General features: G+C 33.9%; 1 protein-coding gene across 1 annotated transcript in view; it reads right to left on the reverse strand.

The window, feature by feature from the left end:
- Positions 1 to 22,580, reverse strand: part of LOC114491858 (transmembrane protease serine 11F) — a 56,227-nt gene that overhangs the window by 29,113 nt on the left and 4,534 nt on the right. The window contains exon 2 of the mRNA XM_036021318.1: positions 877 to 1,031. Within this exon, the coding sequence (XP_035877211.1) occupies positions 877 to 1,031 (155 nt within the window). The remainder of the gene's footprint in view (positions 1 to 876; positions 1,032 to 22,580) is intronic.

Consider the following 22,580-nt stretch of genomic DNA (forward strand, 5'->3'; position numbering starts at 1 on the left):
CCCACACCCATGAATATTTGAATAGATAAGTCAATTATGGCATGTTTAAGACAATGGAATATTAGTAGGTAGTATTGAAAGAAGATTGTCTAAAGCTACCTACAAAAAATTGGCTGTCTCCTGCAACAGTATTGAGTAGAAACAAAGCTCAGAAAATATTTATAACATTGCTATACTTTTTTTATGTTCAAATGGGATTATATTTTAAAATATTTTATTTTCTTTTGATTAAATTCAAAAGGTGAATCAAAATGGAAATTCCAAGGATAAACAACAATCCAAAGGTTAAATTGTAAGTCATGTGATTCTGTAAAATTTTAGGCAAAATCTCAGTCACATGTGATTATAAATATCAAATAAATCTTGGTTGATTGCCATTTTGTTTAACTGTGGTATTAACAATCTATTTTTACACATAATGTAAAAGTATTCCTAAAGTTTTTCTTCTTTCCCCCTGTCATGAAATGATCTTTTTCCTTCAAAAATAATGTTTGGTCTTTAACCCTTTAAAATATTTTTAGGTAACTTTTCTCATATCATCAGCATTTCTTGGGGCAACTCAATGTATTGATTTTGAGAAAAGTATGTTAAACTCAGTACATGATGTGGTTTATCTTTACTGTGAAGATAATCTTTCATTCTTTCTCTTTTTAAATATGTATTTCCTTTAGCTGTGTCTATCCACATTGCAAGCTTCACTGGATAGAAATATGTAACAAAGAGTTTGATACCAGAGCAAACTATAATTTAACATCAGTAAAAGATTAGTAATTAAAATGTTAATATCATGCAAATGGCACTTTTTATACAACAGAGAATTTCAAGATATTAAGTAATGGAGCTCTTAGGCAATAGAAATGTGACCTGGATACTTACCCTCAACAACAAAATGAGCAACAATGCCAATTGTAATTCCTATGATTGCTACTATTACCAATGTGAAAATAGCTAGTCGGATAGGGTCCCAATATTGTTGCTGTCTTCTCTGGTACTCAACTTGAGGGTAATTAGCTTCTGAAAATTCAACTGGTCTGTGATAATAGAAGGAAACAAACAGTAAACACTAAGGCAAAATAATATTCATTATGACTCTATCTTCACTTGCTTTATCACTCCATGAAAATAGTTTATACTGCTGAATCACAAGTTTACTTAGATATTGAAAAGAACACAAAATTTAATTTACTTACTCTCCCCCAACATGCTAATTGCAGTATAAGTTTTAGTTAAATATCTACTGATACTGACATTCAAATGGGAACATCTTCCCACTTTATTCTGTCTGATGTATTGGCAATTTGAAATGCAGGGGATGAAATACAAAGACTCAATTAAAGAAAAGCTACTTAATAAACAATATCTTCATATTTTAATGTGGGAGTTTAGCAATAAAGTTATATAATAATTTCATCAGCTTTATTTGAGTAAAGATAAAAGATCTTAATATGAACATTTCTTGAATTTAATACTTTTTACAATTTCTTAGTGGCTCGTTTTAAAAGTCACAGTGTTACTTTTGAAGACCTGATCCTGGTTCTTCACATTTTATTAGCACCTCCCCATAAGTCACAAAACTTCAACTGCCCTTGAGAAGACTCTAGTCCCCGGGAAGACATTTTATTTCCACTTGACTCTTACCTGTCCAACTTAGGCACTACCTACCCACCCCCAAATTTCTTAAGCCATTTATAAATTATCTTTCTCCAACTTGAAAGTTGGCATTATTAATTTATTTTCTGAACCCCCTCATGGGATTCAGTGTATAACATCTTACAAGTAAAATATTTGGCAGCATTTTTGTTTTTATTTTTTTTAACAAATATCTATTTAAAATTTATTCATTAAATGAGATAATAAAAAGTCCTTAGAATAGCACCTACCACATTGTAGTAGTATTTCAGAAACTGTTCTATTGTCCTAGAGGTATAACAATTTTCAGATTTATTCTTTGCCCCTAGGATACCCACACTATAAATAGAGATACAGATGTGAAAACAAGTATTTAATGTGTAGTGTGAACTGTGCCAAAATAAAACTGTATGAGAAAACAGTTAACTTTTTGGAGGGCTGCAAGTGTTGGAAGATTTTATCAAGAAGGCAACATGATTAAAACTTTGAGTGATAAAAGTTCTCCAAGTATAGAAAATGAAAAAGAAAACTAGTATATGGAGGGGGGAGCAAATAAAAACTAAATAAAACCAACATTAAAAACAGCATTCATTACTAATAACTAGCACTGGAAATAAAGATACATACATAAAATATGCTTTTGCCCTCAAAGAATTTATGATCTCCCAAAGTATGTCCACAGCTGAAAGTTATTCATAGCACTGCGGTACTAGAAGGAGGATATGACAAAGCTGGTGGGCTGGACAGATCACCAGCAATCTCATAACCCCGAGTAAAGAGCTAGGAATGGACTCTGCAGAAGATGAGGGCAAATAAAGGTTTTAATCAGACTGAGAAAATAGAATAATCAGAGAGGAATGAAGGAGAATGGGAATTAGAGCCAAAGTGCAGACAGGAAGATGGTTTAGTGGTCGTTTTGAAGGTTCCATAGAATGACCATGAGGGTCTGAACTGTGGCGGAGGCAGTGGAGGGGAGAGGAGGAGATGGACTTAGTCCTTGAGTGTTGTTGACTGGTTGCTTAGCTGTGAGACAAGAAAAGGAATAATGTTTCCCTTGTTTCAATGTTCAGGTAAATGATTGTGCCTCTAAGCAAAATGCGGAAGACGAAATGAATAGAAAGTGTTTCCAATGTGGCATCAATGTTGTTAGTAATGAGTGATGTGTTGTTCTTATGCTTGAGTCTGAGCCATGTGGAAAGTATTCATTTATGCCCTTTGTCCTGGGCTCATTTTATTTTAGTTGTGTCACTGACACCTGTTTGCGTGACTCTAATAAAAGTAACTGTTAAAGCTAGTGCCACACAACCCCAAACAAGTTTCTAATGTCCCCAAGTACAATGTCTACCTTCTCACCTAAGTGATGTTACCATTTCAAAATCTCTCCCCCGCCCTTTGCCCAAGTTTTGTTAATTTGATTGCTATACCCTACGCTCTTCAAGAAGCAAAAATAAAATTCTGTCAGATTTACAGGGGTGATGACTATGTGTTACATCATGATAACACCACATCATAATAAAGGGGATTTTATCACGGTCATAGAGAATTTTAAAGTGACTTTTGTTTGCCTATGGGCTATTCTCAGTTTGATATTTTGGAATGCTGACTTTTGTTTCATGTGGAAGTTGAAATGTGTTTTACCAAATATTTATATCAGTGTTTGGAAGTAGAAACTGGCAGGACCAGTATGCTGATATCAGCTAATTGCAAAGGAACTGGTGTTGACCCTCAATAAACAAAAATTCAAAGCACTCTTAAGTTTGCAATAAACTTTCAGTTCTTTGCTACAATAAGTTAGAAATATATGTTTTAAATGTGTAACTGGTTCAAAATTTGAAAAATACTTTTTATTTTGATGATATTTAAATCCCCTTTATATAGTTCTACATATGTTTATATTTGCACGTGACATTTATTCATTTATTCTGAATATGAAACTTTTTAATAGTACCTTGTATTGCATCTGTTTAAAGGAGAATATTAAACATAAATTTATTTCTTAGTGTTTAGTTTTTGGAAGAAAGGTTGTTTGCTTTGTCTTGCTTTATTCTCTTCTTGATAAAGTAAAATTAAAATAAAAATGGAAAAGATAAATGAAGAAGGAAAGGGCAACTCAAACTTACCCCACCATTAAAGCAAACTTTTTAAAGTTAAATGCAAAATATTGGTATATGTTCAAACTTGTTGACAGCATTTTTATGATGGAAGTGAACAGAGATCAATGGGGTTTAATTCTGGTTTTCCTAATATCAGTAAGTTAGTTAAATTCTAGACTTGGTCTTCTCATGTGTAAAATGAAGACAAGAAACCTTTTGTGACTTTGTTAAGATCCAAAACAGTACAAGTACATAATACAAGTAAAGAATCAGGGGGGGCAATTCTGTTTATTTCCTTCACAGAGCTAACTGTTTTGTTTTGCTTCATTTTGTTCTGTTTTAGGTCTTTAAATATAATTCTTCAGAACAAATTGGTAGTTACAAAATAGTCTCAGGGATGTAAAGTATAGCATAGGGAATATAGTCGATAATATTGTAATAACTATGTATGGTGCCAGGTGAGTACTAACATTATCAGAGGGATCACTTTGCAAATTATATAAATGTCTAACCACTATGCTGTGCACTGAAACTAATGGAAAATAACAGTGAATGTCAAATTTTTTTTTAAAGATTTTATTTATTTATTTTTAGGGAGGGAAAGGAGGGAGAGAGAGAGAGAGTGAGAGAGAGAGAGAGAAAGAGAGAGAGAAACATCAATGTGCGGTTGCTGGGGGTTATGGCCTGCAACCCAGGAATGTACCCTGGCTGGGAATCGAACCTGGGACACTTTGGTTCCCAGCCCGTGCTCAATCCACTGAGCTACGCCAGCCAGGGCTTAAATTTAATTTAAATATATATATACAATTTTTTCAGATGACCTGGCAATTGATAATAAAGTATATTTCATATTTTCTGCAGTTATCTATAGTTTAACACAATTACTTTCAAGGCCATTCATATACTTTTCTTTATGAAAATCATAGTTTCTGATTTATAAAATCAATTAATAAACTGATCTCTAAATGCAGAAACATTGAGAATATAAATCTATTAGTTTTCAGTGCAAAAATGCTCAGACCAGTTAGACTGATTCTACATACTAACCACTCAGCACAATTAAAATAAGAGCATAAAATTCAGCATCAGAAATCCAAGGGTTCAAACCTTGTTTAGTCACACACTGACTCTGTTATCTTAATGTCTCTAATTCTAAGAACACTTTGTGTGTTAAATTAGTACTATACTATCCCTCACTTCTCAAGGTGGTTGTGAGGATTTTTTAAAATATCATGTAGAGATAACTTATAATTTCTGAAGAACTATAGCAATAGGAATTGTCAGAAAACATACCATGGAGAAAAATAACAAATTATTGTATTACTTTTGAACCCTAATATCTAACATAATTCCTTACATGGATTCTGTTGTTCTTTGAATAAATGAATGAATAATAAAGAAATGCAGTCTAGATCCTAGATCTAGAAAAAAATATTTGTATACAAAAGCTAAAGAATTCTAAAACATAAGTGCTACTATTAAATACTCAAGAAAAAATTATTCCATAAACACACACCATATTTTAGGTGCTAATACTTACTGGACATACAATGAACCAAATGCAAACACATGGTCCTTGTTGTCGGAGTGCTCACTATATGAAAGGGGAGGCAGGTAAAACTAGGAAACACAGACACCCTTATGAGTGATGAGAGTGAGGGTGAAGATGAATAAAATGTCTATGATCAAAACTAAAAAGGTATGGATTGGGTTAGGTGAGGAAAATACTTGGAAAGAGTGACTAAGAAAGGCCTCTCTGTGAAGGTCACGTTTTTGCCAAGTCATGAAGAATAAAAAGAGATCTGCCATGTGTAGAATGGCTGCACACTTGTTTCTGGCATATGGAAAGTGTATGAAGTGCTTGCATTGAAAAATAACTAGGCCTCTTGGATGAGCTGGCCATTGGAAAAATGTTATGGAGAGGCAGCTATAAACCACTGAACATTTCATGGCTTAAGATTTTGTTAATAAGAGAAGCATTTGTTTCTTTAGTAGAAAAAGAATATTTTCTATATTCTTAAAGAGGTAGCCCCTGCTTACAGTACATTTTTCCTGAGTCTAAACTGCTATTTCATTCTTACGACTTAACTCAGCTACATGTAGCAGACTAACTACATTATCCTGGACAGAAAAGACGTACATATGAAAGGCTCGGTCTTGTACCTTTATCCCTAGACAGTCACAAATTCTGTTCAAGAGAGCAAACAGAACCTGTAATGTTGCCTCCTCAAACTGCCACCTGTGTGGACTATCAATTATGCCTGAGAGTTATGTCCTCTTTTAGAGGCAGCATCTCTGATAATGAGCACTGTGGTCATGCCTAAATAAATAAGTGAGAAAGCCTGGCCCCTCCCAGGAACTATATCATCTTTTGTAATGAGCTGTGATTAGTATGTTAGTACATCAGAGATGGCCAAACATTGAGCATATGACAGTTGCTTAGACAGAAGCTACAGCTAGTTCAATCTTGAACTTTTAAAAAGTTTATTTGAGCAATTGGAATAGAGTTGTTGTTCCACTTTGTTTTTATGGACTTTTTCCATAAAGTTTTTAGAATGGAAGTTTTTATGAAAAATTCATTAGGACTCTAACTAGTGTAGTTTAAATAGAAGTGTGCGGAAGTAGGCTACCTTCACCACATATCTGTGCATTAAATGGCACGAGTGTCTTTTCTGTTAGGCACAACAGAGACTGTTACCTGAGTAAGACATGTCCCAGTCTGTCAAACTTCAACCAGGGTATATGTTTTAAATTATTCATCTTAATGTGGGAATCCATGGGACAAAGCTATTTAAAAAATCCAATGAAGTATAAAAATACATTGAAAAATCAGTGTTTTTAACTATGTTAAAGAATAATAAATTACAAATAAGTCATGAAAATATAGTCTATTCATGCCCAAATGTGTCTTATTACAGAATTCTCAAATTTGATCTACTTGTACTGTTTTAAAGAGTTAAATTAAAATTTATTTATATAGTATACAAATATAAATATTATAAATACCAAATAGATATATCCCAGCCCATCAGGCCTCAATGTAGGTATATCTTTATATTGTTATTTATATTTATATTATTATTCCCTCATGTGAGAATCCATACAACAAGCCCATTCATATATATGTATAATTTATGCACATATATTTTTGTGTATATATATATAATAGAGCCATTTAATAATAAATATCATTAAAACTAAAGTATTTTCTTTGTTGTGGCAGAGGCAAAGCTTGGTCTAAGCCTTATAAACTTGGGTATCATCTACTTTTTCTGAACTCCAAACAGATGAGAAGTTTTTCCAGTAATTTTTCTCCTTTACGATTTTATTATATGACTATTGAGTTCATGGTAAAGTGTCCCAAAACTATATTTTAATAATATGATAATTGGTTGGTTTATGTAAATGTGTCATTTCTAGACAAACCTCAACTAGTACTGAACTTGGAACATACCCAGAGCCGCATGATGTGTGATCTGGTCAGCAGGATTGTTCCATGTCCTTTTGTTATACTTAATTCAATTCTATTTAACAACCTTTCATTGTGTGCCAAATATATTCTTACACTGAGAATACAAAACTTTTTAAAAAACAAAATGACAAACTTTGTGGACATAAAACAGTAAAATTAATATAGTGTCATAGTGAAAATAATAGATTTACCAAGTCCTGTCATCTGAAAACATGGAGGACTGAGTAATAAAGTTGTTTGGGAAAGGGACAGAATGGGTACAGGAAAGACATCAACAACAAATAGGTACAGACAATGTGACGGCTGAGCCAGCACTTGAAGGACAAAGGGCGTTTCCCAGCATGTGACACTCATTAAGTGTATTCTGTGCCTAAGACTTGTTACTCACAATCACAACAATGTCTCCCTATCATTTCAAAACTGTGACCATGAATTTATCTGGAAGTCAAAGAAAATTTACTGATTAATAGCATTTTTCAGCACCACACAATAAAAAATGCTATAAAATTTACTAAATAAAACAATTCACACATTTTAAAAAGAACATGAGAAGTAGTAAGAATTTAAGAGAATGTGGGAAACCACATTAATAGTTTACACAGTCTAGTTTAGTTCAGCTGATGGGAGTGCAATGTATTTCTTTTTTTGGGAGATCTCTTTCTGTGGGAAGACTTTGACAATTCTTGAACACATGAATCAGAAACATTGACAAAGAATAGGTCATAAGAGAGAAGAACTGAGTGTGTTGTTGCAACATTTAAAATGACACAGCTATCTAAGTAGGAATAGCACTGGTATTTCCATGCTGAGGCAAAATTTGCTTATGACGTGACAGGAGTTTCAAAAAGTAGGATCATAAAGGCCTCTGGCAAGAAATGTCCTTGGTTTTGTCCAAAAGGCATATGAAGGCATATTGTAAAAATGATGGTAGGTGACTACAGAAAAAAAAAGAACTCACCAAATGGTGGAAAACTGGGGGAATTTTAAATATGAGTTAGTCATTAAAATTAGCTTCCCTATCAGCTAGACATGACTGGTTTGGCAGGCAATGGAGAAGAGCAAAGTTGCCTAGTGTGGGCAGAATTACATAGCATCCTGTTCCTTTAATAAATGTGTAATAGCTCTTTACATAGGGAGAGGGGAGGAAATATTAGGCCTATCAAATCCTATTTACATAATACAATATGATAGTAAAAAGCATATTTAGGATTTTCAGGATACTAGTGGTAAGAATTTCATGTTTTCCAAAAATGCCTTAAAAATATGTTTAGACCAATGAGTTTACATCTAGCACATGATCTATCTCCCTTTATAGCTGACCTTCAAAATCATGATTGCCATCTTTAAGCATACAGAACCAGCCTCTTCCCAGGCTATAATATCAGCAAGATCAGCTTCACCTTTGAAAGCAGCTATACAATCAACAATATTTGGTAATTTAGTTTAATTCTTACAAATATTAGTAACATTTCTACAGTTTCTCCATGTCATTCAAAAATGTACCAGTCTCTTACAATTGCATCAAAAAAATACCTAGGAATAAATTTAACCAAGGATGTAAAAGATCTGTACTCAGAAAATTCTAAGACATTGAAAAAAAATGAAGAAGATACAAATAAATGGGAACATCTACCATGTTCATGGATAGGAAGAATTAGCATCATTAAAATGTCCCTACTACCCAAAGCAATCTATAGTTTCAATACAATTCCTATCAAGATACCAATGGTACATTCCACAGAACTAGAACAAATATTTCCAAAAATTAATATAAAACCACAAAAGCCCTGAATAGCAAACATCAATTTTGAGAAGAAAGAGCAGGGTTGGAGGAATCATGCTACCTGATATCAGACTATACTACAAGGTTATAGTAATTAAAACAGCATGGTACTGGCATAAAAACAGGCATACAAATCAAACAGAATAGAAAGCCCCAAAATAAACTGATGCTTATATGGTCAAATAATATTTGACAAAGGAGACAAGAGCACACACTGTGGTAAAGACAGTCTATTCAATAAATGGTGTTGGGAAAATTGGACAGATACCTGCAAAAAATGAGACCAGAGCACCTTCTAACACCATACACAAGAATAAACTCAAAATGGATTAGAGACTTAAATGTGAGACTCAAAATTATAATGCTAAAAGAAAACAGAGGTAGTAAATTCTCAGACATTTCTCTTAGCAATATTTTTGATAAATCACCTTAGGTAAGGGAAACAACAACAATGAAAAAAACAAAAACAAACAAATGGAGCTACATCAAACTAAAAAGTTTTTGCACAGTAAAGGAAACCATCAACAAAATAAAAAGACAACACACAGAATGGAAGAACATATTTTCCAATGATACGTCTGATAAATGGTTAATATCCAAAACTGATAAAGAACTTACAAAACTTAATACCAAACAAACAAAAAGTCCACTGAACAATCCAATTAAAAAATGGGCAAAGGACCTGAACGGACACTTCTCCAAAGAGAATAGGTCAATAGACATATGATAAGATACTCAACATCATTAATCATCAGAGAGAGGCAAATTAAAACCACAAAAAATATCACCTCACACCTGTAAGAATGGGTGTCATCAATAGTCAGCAAACAGCAAGAGCTGGTCAGGATGTGAAGAAAAGGGAAACTTCATGCACCATTTGTGAGAATGCAGACTGGTGGATCCACTAGGGAAATCAGTATGCGCTTTCCCCCCAAAATTAAAAATGGAACTGTCTTTTCACCCAGCAATTCCAGTTCTGCATATATAGCTGAAGAAACTCAAAACACAAATTTGAAAGAATATGTGCACCCCTTTGTTTATTGTAGCATTATTTACAATAGACAAGCTATGGAAACAACTCAACTACCCATTAATAGACAACTGTATAAAGAAGGGTGGTATACATAAACAGTGGAATATTCTCAGCCATAAAAAAAGAACAAAATCTTACTATTTGTGACAGCATTAATGGACCTAGAAGGTATAATGTTAAGTGAAATTAAGGCAGAGACAGATAAATACTATATGATTTTACTTACATTTGGAATGTAAAGAACAATGTAAAAGAACAAATAAAATGGAGACAGACACTTATATAGAGAGAGCAGACTGATGGTTGCCAGAGGGGATGGGTTTGGGGGACTGGGTGAGAAAAGCCAGGGGACTGAGAAGCACAAATTGGTAGGTACAAAATAGTTACGGATGTAAGTACAGCATAGAAAACATAGTCAATAATATCATAATGACTATGTTTGGTCCCCCCACCATATCATGTATGGTGCCAGGTGGGTACTGGAAATATCAGAGGGAACACTTTGTAAAGTACTATCTAACTACTATACTGTATACCTGAAACCAATACAAAATAAAATTAAAAGTAAACTGTAATTTAAAAAAATTTTAAACAAAAAAATAAATTATAACATGAAAATTACTAAAGCACACAGAGACACATGATATATATCGAGCTCTTCAAACTCTTCTGCCTTAAGAAAACTGTATGGTTACCATGACTGTCAAGTAAACTGTTAATAAGACACTTTTAATTTCATTCATTTAATATATGTTCATTGAGCACCTACTTGTTTCGGGCACTATTTTAGATTGTAGAAATATAGCAAGACTGAGGATATATTCTTTGACTTTAAGGATGTATTCCCTGGCTTTACATCTCCTGGCTGTCTTCTGGGAAGACAGTGAGCAATCAATAAATGTAGACATAAAAGTAAAGTGTCAGGTGAGGGCATAGAGAATGAGTCAAAATGAGTGCGGGTGTGGTCGGGTTTGATAATCAGGGGACACATCTCTGCAAAGGTGACATCTAAGCAGAGACATGAACAAAGTGAAGGCTGGAATCATGCAAATATTTGAGAGCAAAGTATTACAAACAAAGGGAACATTAATCCAAGTGTCCTGAATCTGAAGCTGTCCTGCTGAGTTTGTGAAAGAATGAAAAGGTGTGCTCATTGCACAGTGTGGCCAGTGTGCAATGTGCAAGCCGCAATGGGGGGAAGGTGAGAGCAGAATTATGAGCTGGGTCATAACCTAGCAGGTCACAATAAGAACTTTTCTTCATGTCATTCTGTGTTTAAAGGGAAGCTATTCTAGAATCTTGATCAATGGAATGGAGTGGTTCTGTTAAAAAGCTCATTCTGTGGAGAATACACTGTGGTGAGGGGTGAGGGTAGCATGAAGGACAGTAGAGATAGAAAAACTGGTTAGGGCACCATTGCAATAGTAGTTTATGTGAGAGAATGATGATTTGGACTAGGATGGTAACAGTGAGGACATTAGAATTTATCACTGGATTTAGGGTATTATTTCAAAGGCAGAGCTAATAAACTTCACTGATAAATTGGTTGCAGAATGGAAGAAAAGGAAGAGATAAGGGGATTTCAAGGCATTTAGCCAGAGCTAGAGAAGGAAACATTTTGAGGTAGTAAGGTCCCTTTCTCAAATTAATGAATATATGGAATTCTAATGTACAACACCAATTTAAAACAGTACTGTTCTGGGATGGAGAGAGCATTTAGAACTTGGCCTGTATGTAACCACCCCACTGAGACACACTTGCAAGAGTCAACACTGAATTTCACATTCACATACACACTCCCCCAGGTCCCTCATGGTGTAGCCGTCAGCAAACTGACCTGGCCCACAGCCTTTACTGATTTCTATCGCTTTCCATTCCCCATCCTTCACCTGCCAGGTACCCAAGGAGCACCTTTCCATCTCCCAAGTGTCACCTCTGTGAGGTCTTCTCTACACAGGGAACTTCTGAGAAGGCTTTGACCTGTAAGTAAGGATCCAGCAGTCAGGCAGTGGGTATAGGCATGATGAGCTTTTTATCAGTCTCAGACCCAGAGCCTCAGAATAGACAGGAAAGGCTGAAATCTAAAGAAAGGTAGCTTTTTACAAAGGGACTTGCTTCCTCTGAGATTGGTTGCAGATACATATGTACTTATAAACATGGGGTAGGAATTTAAAGATTCCTTTCTTGATTTTTTATTCAGGAGCACATACAGAATCTCAGAATTCATAATTAAAAATAACTTATTATGAACCCCCTTCAATCACCAATGGTAAGATTGATCTCCTTCTTTACATAACAACTATAATGTTGGTTGGCTACTCTTAAAACCTTTTCTTCCTAACTTCCCAAGGAAACTTTTCACCTTTGAATAACCTGATGATGGCTTTTAGAAATGCATTCCTAAAGTTTACATCTATTTACACTAGTTATATTTCCGTAGGATCATACAAAGTAACCTAACCCTTCTGTCACATGTAATTCACTCAGCACATTGGCACATAAATTAAAAACAGGCGAATATTTCCAGCTCCTTCCACCAATTAGCCAAATCCCCTGACTGTCTCGGGAAAACAGTCAGGGACATGTTAAGAAAGCATTTCCTGTAATAACAGGAGTTATACAATGATATCACTATAAATGATGATAGCACATTTCCCTGAGAACTGTGTAAGTCCACTTTTTTTCATTCAGAATTTAAGGATATGAAAAAAAAGAATTTAAGGCTATGGCTTTGCTTTAAACTCAGTCAACTAAGTGGTGTCACTCAAACTTAGAAACAAAACACCAAGAGTTTATGTTTAATAAAGTTGTATATTAGTTTGATTCAGTAACACAAAGAAAATGAGGATTAGTAGCCAAGGTTTAAAGTACAAAATAGAAGTTACTTTGTAAGGACTCTATAAACAATCCTTTAATGATCGTGACGAATATTACTCAAATCTTTTTAATCACTCTCACATGACTTCCTCATTGGGAATATTTCTGTGTTTGTGTCTAATGTCATTAAAATGTTATAATAAAACCCAGGACAATTAATCTGAAATGGGTGAAGTGAATTCATCAGATTAATGATGCCACCACGATGAGAATTTAAATGCCTGACTATCCTTAGTAGTAAAGAAATGTAAATAACAAGCTGAAGGTAAATGAGGTTCACTCCTCCGTGTGCAGTGTAAATAATTATGTGCTAGTCAGGTGTTATCCAGGCAGCAGCCCTGAGGGGAAATTCTTTTTATCTCTTACACACGTCTTAACACATCCATATTCAACCTGGAGCACAGAGATACACATTAGATATTCTGTTTGGGCACAGTTATCTCTACTTCTTGCCAAAAAGCCTTCATTTCTGGGAACGATGGTGATTAGTAATACCTTCTTAATGAAATGGGTTAACTGAGGTTAAATACCTCCCTTACAATAAACACATGGGTAATAATATACACATGATAATGGAGACAAGTAGCAAATTGTTTTCTGAGACAGAAAACAAATACAGCATTCATTTTAAATGCAACTTTGAATGCCCAATAGAACTATCAAACCTCAGCAATATCCAGAGACTCATAACATTGCTCTCCAGTGTTTAGCCATAGATATAGTGCACAATGGAATTAAATCAATAGCAATAGACTTTTTCATTATGGCCTGTGCTGTATAGTCAGTTAAAGGGCATCAAGTTTGTTTTGAATGATTTGGGTTGAGATATAGCATGGTAGAGTGATTACTAATACCTTCTGGAGCCTTGCTATTTCCTTTGAAATCCCCCTTGTGGCTTTAGGCAAGATACTTATCGTTTCTGTGAGTCAGACTTTTTTAAATCAGAAAAATGGGTATAATAGTATCTACTTCATAAGTTTCTTGTTAAAGTAAAATGAGGCCATATATGCAAAGTGCTATAAAAGATTTTGCTGTTATTAAAATGCCACTAACTTATCTTTATAAAAACTCATGTTTTCCCAGGAATAATTGAATCCAAATGTTATATATAAGAACCAAAACCTATATTTCCATATATTAGCATTAAACAAGTAGACATAGAATTTATAAGAACAATACCTTATACAACAGCATTAAAAGACATGAAATATGTCTCCAACAAAATTCGTAAAAGATTTATATAAGGAAAACTTTTATTTCTATGACCTTCATGAAAAATAAGTTATATAACTAAAAGGAAGGAAGGACTAAAATTCTCCTGTAACATATCTACATGGGGTCCATGCATATATGGCAAATGTCTTTGTAACCTTTTTTGTATACTTCTTCATGTTAACAATCTCTTCTACTAGTAGTACCTTACTTCTTAAGACTGTCACTAGCTGAGCGGTTCAACAAGGCTTAGACCATTTCATTTCCACAGACTCAGTTATAACAAGAAAAGAAAAATATCATAAAATATACTTCACTTAAATCTTACATAATGTCATGAGAATTTTTCAATGCTTATTATTGATACATTGAAATGTCTGCTTTAGAGACTATAAGATATCTATCACTTCCCAAATGGAGAATAGAAGTTTGTAATTAGAAATTTCTATTATCTTGTGTAACAAATAGGAAGAAGTTATTCTCTTAAGGGAAAAGAAATAGTATTCAGATCATATTCATAAACAAAACAAAGTCAAATGCCTTTTCATATTCACCCTTAAAATGGTAGTGGGTAAAGGTAAATTCTTAAAATTTTGCACAGGTATTCACAATAATAAAAAGAGAAAGATATTGCCCCCAAAACCTGAGCACCTCATGAAAGTAATAACCAACAATTATTTAATGTTATCTTGAATAGGAAGTTGGACACCTCAATTGAAAAACATTTCTGGCTAGTGTTGCCTCTTAAAGTTCTCAATCACCAATGCACCAAATTATAAAAAGAACTTTTAATTGCCATTGGTACATCAGCAAAAATTCCATTAAATCACATCAGTACATCTAGTTAGCCCCCAGGTAATTAGTGTCAGTTAAGCCTGATTGTTCCATCTCTCCAGCCAGTGGTTGTTCAAAAACAGGCATGCATTCAGTTCTGGCCACCTATGATAATGTGCAGAGAAGTTAGCTGGGGTAAAGAGTGAGGGGTGTGGCTGGTGAACATTCCTTTCTTCTAAAATAAGTTAAACTAAGAGATGGCTCCTTTTCTTTTCCTCTAGACATTGTGTGTCAATGTCGCCCCTGGGACTGCTCCAGCTGTCTTTCAACTCTGAGAGAAACCAGCCAAAATAAAAGACAACCTACTAAGAACAGCAAAGTGCCAAGAAAGAAGGAACTTGGTTGGGTCTCATATAATGCATCTGAGCTGCTATATCAAACACCATGGAGACTGCCCTGCTTTGGGGTTTACTGTTACAGTAAATAAAATTTTTTTCATATATAAGCAAGTTGGAGGATGGGTTTTTAATTCATTGCAGTAAAAACCATCAAAGTAATACCCTAGTGTGCTGTTAGTGGGAATGCAAACTGGTGCAACCTCTGTGGAAAAGAGTATGAAGTTTCCTCAAGAAACTAAAAATGGAATTGCCTTTTGCCCCAACAATTCCACTGCTGGGTTTATACCCTAAGAATCCTGAAACACCAATTCAAAAGAAACTATGCATCCCAATTTTCCTAGCAGCACAACACTTTACAATAGCCAAGTGCTGGAAGTACAACACTTTACAAGCCTAGGTGCCCATCGCTAAGTGAGTGGATCAATAAACATAGCACATTTACACAATGAAATACTACACAGCAGAAAGAAAGAAGGAGCTCCTACCCTCCATGACAACAACATGGATGGAATTGGAAAGTATTATGCTAAATGAAGTAAGCCAAGTGGTGAAAGAAAAATATCATATGATCTCACCTGTAAGTGGAACTTAATTAACAAAACAAACTGGCAAGCAAAATATAACCAGAGACACTGAAATTGACAACAAACTGACAGTAACCAGAGGACAGAGGGGAGGGAAATAACATGGAAAAGAAGGGAAAGGGATGTAAATGAACACGAGTGAGGGACCCATGGATGGAGCCAAGGCGGGGTGGGATGGAGGGTGGGAAGTGGGCGTGGGTAGGGGAGGAGAAAGTGGTGGTGGGAAAATGGAGACAACTATATTCGAACATCAATAAAAAAAGGAGACAAAAAAGACATGAACCTCAAAAAAAGTAATACATATATTTAAATGTTAATTATACCACCTCAAGTATCTTCCAAGAATATGAAAAAGTTTCCTTTGAAACTTCAAGGAAGATCTAATTCAGGATCTATTATAACAATTTTCAATAATTCAGACAATGGCTTTTGTATTACATGCATAGAAAAACATTTAAAAAGAAAATACTATAACCCATTGAAGAGAGAAACTTTGTCTATATTTTATGCGATTTGGAAGTATCCATTACATATGCATGATATGCTAACTATAAAAGATTTCTAGCAGTTTTTTAAAGTCAGATCTTCAGTGTTATAGTTGGTAAAAAAATTCTTACATTTATATATTAATTCAAAAATAGTTATTGAAAACTTGTACTGTTTTCGAGTGGTATGTTTAAACACATTACTTATAGAGTATACCGCCTGAGGAGAAATGCAGAAATTAAAAAATATTATAGGATTATGTATATAATTACCATGAAATGCTAAGAGAAATGCAAGATGAGTATAACAGGGAAAACTTATCTAGAGTAAGGAAGGGATCAGGGAAGGTTTCTCTGGGGACATGTAAACCAAAGCCTGAAATGTTATCCAATTAAGTAAAACTTAGAGCAGCAATGGCAGAAGAAGCAACTCCTGCTGTCTGTGGGTGAGTGAAGTGAGAAGCTCATCAAGTTCATATACTGAAACAAGGCTAGTATGGATGAAACACAGTGTGAAAGAGAAAGACCTAAAGTCACTGCAAAGAGATATGCAAAACAATTCCACAAAATTTTTGTGCATAAATGTACAAAATTAGCTTTATAAATCTGGCCAATATTGTAGCATATAAAGTTCATTAAAAATAGGTAACTACAGGGTATGGCACAAATAACGTCCTGTTTAATTACATAAAAATCTTTTATTACAAAATCAAAATTATGTAATTCTGTAACATAACAATATCACGCTCAAGCACGCCATACGACATTTTAGGTGAAATGTTCAAACTGCTGTCCATCTCATGTGAGGCATTCACGTACCCTACCAACCACACTCAATAGCGTTACTTGTGCCAGACCCTGTATTACAGTTACTTCACATTACTCAAAATATTTTTAAAATTTAGTAATTGTGAAACTTAGAATAATTCAGTATTAACAGAGATACTATATAGACCCAGAGTATACAAATTACACAAATACTACCTGTGATGATTATATATAAACATCCGGACATATGATTAACATTCTTGTGGGGATTTTTTTCACCTGTGATTTATAGTCTGTTACCCTGTTCAGCCCTTGATTGCATGCCAATTTATTTTTTGCTTATGTATATAAAGTTTACTCCACCAAGATTGTAAGCTTCTACAGGGCAGAGGTTTGTCTCCTGCTTTTTTTTTCTATTTCAAGAAGGCCTTTACATAGCAGTTATTTAGAAAATCTTGTTGACTTGGAAAATTTCAAAATTTTCACTATGAACATGAATCACAATGTACCCTAGATTCACAACTTGCCAGCATTTCCCAAAGCCAAGGAGGACATAAAACAATGTTTGACAAACAATAATTAAGAAAACCGTAATAACTTCTCAGAATCAAATCAAGAATTTCTGGTCTGAGGTTCTATTTTGTCCCTTAGAGTATAGACAAATGATACACATGCCACCTAACAGTAAAGAGAAAAACTAGATTTTTCCATTAGATATTTGGTGTTCAAATCAGGTAATAGGCAGGGCATTTACCTTTTTCCTAAAAAATAAGCCAGTAATTCTCTTTTCAAGTATTGACATAAGGGAAATTGACAAAAAACGAGCTAAATTAATTTCCCTTCTGTTTAACGCACCTAGTTGACTGAGTCCATACTGGAAACATGCCTCTTATGTCAATTTTTCTTTCTTTTTTCATTTTTAGTTTTATGAGAGATCCCGATGGCCTCTGAATGAATTCTCTTTTTAACTCAAGTCCATTTCTTTCAACTAAAATGATTTTAACCATCTTCATCCAACACAGCACAAACACTTCTTGAGAGATCTCATTTTGCTACTTGTTACCGAGTTTGAGAGAATATTTGGGGGAGAAAAAGCATACTTAATATAGTCTTAGGCCCTGGCTAATGTGGTTCAGTTGGTTGGAGTGTCGTCCTGCACTCCCAAATGTCCAGGTTCAATTCCCGGTCAGGGCACATGCCTAGGTTGCAGGTTCCAGCCCCGTTCAGTATTTGAATGAGAGATAACCGATTGATGTTTCTTTCTCACACAATATTTCTCTCCCTATCTCTTTCCTTCTGTTCCCCTATCTCAAAAAAAATAAATAAATAACTTAGCATGTACTTGGATGAGAATTAAAAAAAATGGTGCCTGATAAAGAATTCATAAACTGTTAAGCACATATTCTCCTGACAAATATTTTATATATTTGTTGAACACTTTTGGTATATCATCCATAAAGAAATCATCAACATTTTGTCTACTATTTAAAAACTGAATAGTTATACAAAGTGCTATTAATTATAATAAATTGAACTTTCAGTAAATACTAGCTCTATTTTATATATTCAGGGTGGGGCAAAAGTAGGTTTGCAGTTGTGAGTACACGAACAGAATTTCTTCTTGTATTATGGTCCATATGAATAACTGTAAACCTACTTTTGCCACATTCTGTATAAGACAGATGCCAAAGAGAATGCTATTACTATGTAGTTTCTGGCAAACTAAATAATTATATGCAGAAATACGTATTTTATAACAAAGTTGCTTTCAAGAAGCAGCCAATGTTTTTCTCATACCTTTCTGTATGATTGACTGGTACAGGGATTATATTTCAGTGGTATTTTGCAATCCAGTTTAAAGGGAGTGGCTATGATTAAGATATAAATGCCCTAGATGAAAGACATCAACAATGTTCTCATTTACAAATGATACAATCTGCATATTAAATCAGCAAAATTAACATGTCCCAGAATCTTCGTCACATTTCTGGACAGCCACGTGTGAAGGAAGTAATGAGTAGGTTAAAGTGCTGCATACAAAGATATTCAAGGGTTTCTCATTCTTGGAATTTTTGCCTCAAAGGCTGAGTTGCCTTAGCACTGACTAGTGAATGAAAATATCATGCAACCCAAAGGCTATTTTATTAGATTTATAATTTTTTAAACAGCTATTTTTTTTTTTACTTTTTGAAGGTCTTAAGTGACTCACTGATTGCTATAATAAAATCTCTTCCAGAAGTTTAAAAAGAGATACCGTGCAGCTATGGAATCACATAGAATAATTGAATTTTAACTCCTGAGCTTTTCAAGAAAACTTACAAATCATGTGTATAGTTCAAGCAATGTAAGTATTACATTTTGTATTTGTAAGAATACCTAGGGTTCTATTATTGAATTTCATATTGAGTTAGATTCTACTTTTACTTCCAAAATAGGTTAACAGAAATTTATTTCTATATTTCCATGAAATCCATTAATCAATTTATAGCATTACATCTGAGTACAGATAAAACTCTAAAAAGGAATTACAGAAATAAAGCTTAAAGCTATATCTGTAATAATAGTGATATTTCATTAGGTATATTGTGAGATTTGAAATTGAGTTTTCATGTGTATTCTTTGTATTAAGCATTATAAATGCGACATTAGCATATGAATCAAAGAAAATACAATTCTAATAGTAAATTACATTCTAAATAATGTTTATTTTATTTATTCTAATGTATAGATAACATAATTGAAACAGATAATCCAGTTCCAGAAACCTAAAGCAACTACTACATAACCTGCAGAATGAAAGTACATCTCAGTCCCAGCTGGTACGGCTCAGTGGATTGAGTGCTGGCCTGTGAACTGGAAGGTCCCAGGTTTGATTCCCAGTCAGGGCACATTCCTGACTTGAGAGCCAGATCCCCAGATGGGGGTGTGTGGGAGGCAACTGATTGATGTTTCTCTAGCACATGTTTCTCTCCCTCTTTCTCCTTTCCTTCCCATCTCTCTAAAAATAAGTAAATAAAATATTTTTTAAAAGTATGTCTTATTTAAAATTTATTCAATTACATCCAGAAAGACAATAATATTTTTCCTGATGCTTAAATCTGAGCTCAGCTTTACTATATTCCTTGAAAATGAACTGTGACTGTACATAAGCCACCCCAAATTTGCAACTACTGGAGGGTCCTGAGAGTCAGGGCAAATACATTCCTGCAATACAAATAGATATATACAACACTACTAAAAATTATTAAAGATTTATAAATTCATGAATGAAGAAGTTCTTGGCTCATAAGCTATATCTTCCAACTTGACACAATTTAATTATATAAGTAGTGTTTAATGTTCTTTAAAAAGCTGTTGTCAGCAAATGAAGGATGGCAGCTGACCAGCTAAACTAATTGAAAGAAGGAAAAATGAATAGTTGTCCCAATATTAAAGTAGTAAATACCGACTAAACGTTTGCTGCTTCTGTTGAGCCAAGGGGTAAAGAACATAAGAGCAGTACTGAGCAAAATGTAGTGGCCCCCAAAAAGATGATTCATGAAAGGCAAGGAATCTAAGTCTGTGTTTACCTCTAAGGAGAACATATTAACTGAGTTAGCTTCACTAAAAGTGTGAAAAGATGAAGGTACTTGTCTCAGTCATTTTATCCAATAATATCCCATGAGTCAACACATTCTTAAAAGTGATATGATATATAAGCAAAGAAAAAATGAATTAACCTTTTCTCTACCTTATCAATAGTGAATTAATGCCCAGAACCACTAAAGCAGCCAGCGTTTGAGATTGGAAATGAAGGTATAATCAGAGAGAAGTAACCATCAAGGAGAAAGATGATTATGGAAGGATGAATGACAAGTGGGAGTGGAATGTAAGCAGTAGGGTCATAATGGGGCAGGACATGCCTCACAGTCTTAGTAGAGAGGAAAGCTAAGATGATACCATTGATGTAGTTGTGACATGTAGTTCTGTCTGTGATAATTGAAAAATTCAGTCTTTAACAGGTCTCTACAACTGGTTCAGGTCTACACATATGACCAAAATAACGAGTTCAGTGTGAATGATGGGAGTAACATAACTATCCTTATTTTTAATATATTTTTAGAAACTTTAATCAAGATGAAAGTGTAGATTCTTCCTTAGTATCACTTCTCTTGAGATTTGACACTACCATGTTGTATTAAAGGCCTCATTCATTTTAGGTCCTTTATGCCTGTTCAGGTTTACTTGGCAGATTATACAAGAATCTCTCAGTGAGTCTAAGAGGGCAGAAAAACAGTTAAAGCAGTTGTTTGACACCTTGAGATCAAAGAATTAACTGGATTTTTCTGCATTTTTTCATATAATAATATCTAGACACACCATTCACTCTGTTTTGCACTGAATTTTTTTCTATTTACAGGAATTAATTCTTGCCAGCTGGCTCTATTATATTTCACCTGTTGGGGTGTTCATTCAAGATCATTGACATTCTAGTATATAAGCCAGTGTATTTTAGACAGGACAAATTTTTCTTTCAAATGCTACCTTGATAATTTTTTAAATTACGTGATTTAAAGTCACATTAGTCATTGCATATATTATATTTTAAGATAAATAAAATAAGACCTGGAAGAGACTTGATGTTTGAAGCATATAAAATTTCTGGTATTCAGTCATTTTTAACCTAAAAAGTATCAATTTCATATGGTCCCCACTAATAGATAATGCTACTGTATATTTTCTATAGTTATATTTTATATCAATTCATTTTTATGTTATATAAAATACCTAAGCCCTGGCTGGGTGGCTCAGTTGGTTGGAATGTTGTCTCTATACACCAAAAGATTCCAGGTGTAATTTTGGTCAGGGCACATACCTAGGTTGTGGGTTTGATACCTGGTTGAGAAACATATGAGAGGCAACCAATCAATGTTTCTCTCTCACATCAATGTTTCTCTCCCTTCCTCACTCTCTAAAATCAATGAATATATTATCAAGGCTTTATTAAGTATAGTAGGAAATTTTTCAATATTTGATATTTTAAAAATACATCTCACAAATTTTTCTTACAGATAAACAAATATAGAGTGTTATCATATAAACTAAATATCCATTGTGAAATAAAAGCCATCAGTTATCAATACCAGCATTATCATCAATTCCAGGAATTATAAAAAAATTAAGTAAATTAGAAAAAGTTTTTGGAAAAGAGTATGTACAAGATCTTCACCTCATACTTATATTTATAATTCACATCCATTTGTTGGTTTAGTTGTTTATTATGTTTCCTCCTTTAGATTATAAACACCATAAAAGTAGAGAATATGTTTATTTATATGTGTATTTATGTGCATGTGATGTCTATGTATACACATAATATACATGTACACTGCATATAATGTGTATGTGTAATATGTACAGATATGTTGATACATTATATGTATGGTATACTATCAGTACACTGTAAGCTACAATAATAAGCATTTTGAATTA

The sequence above is a fragment of the Phyllostomus discolor genome, chromosome 1 (assembly GCF_004126475.2).
Source record: "Phyllostomus discolor isolate MPI-MPIP mPhyDis1 chromosome 1, mPhyDis1.pri.v3, whole genome shotgun sequence".
In the NCBI taxonomy this organism is placed as follows: Eukaryota; Metazoa; Chordata; class Mammalia; order Chiroptera; family Phyllostomidae; genus Phyllostomus; species Phyllostomus discolor.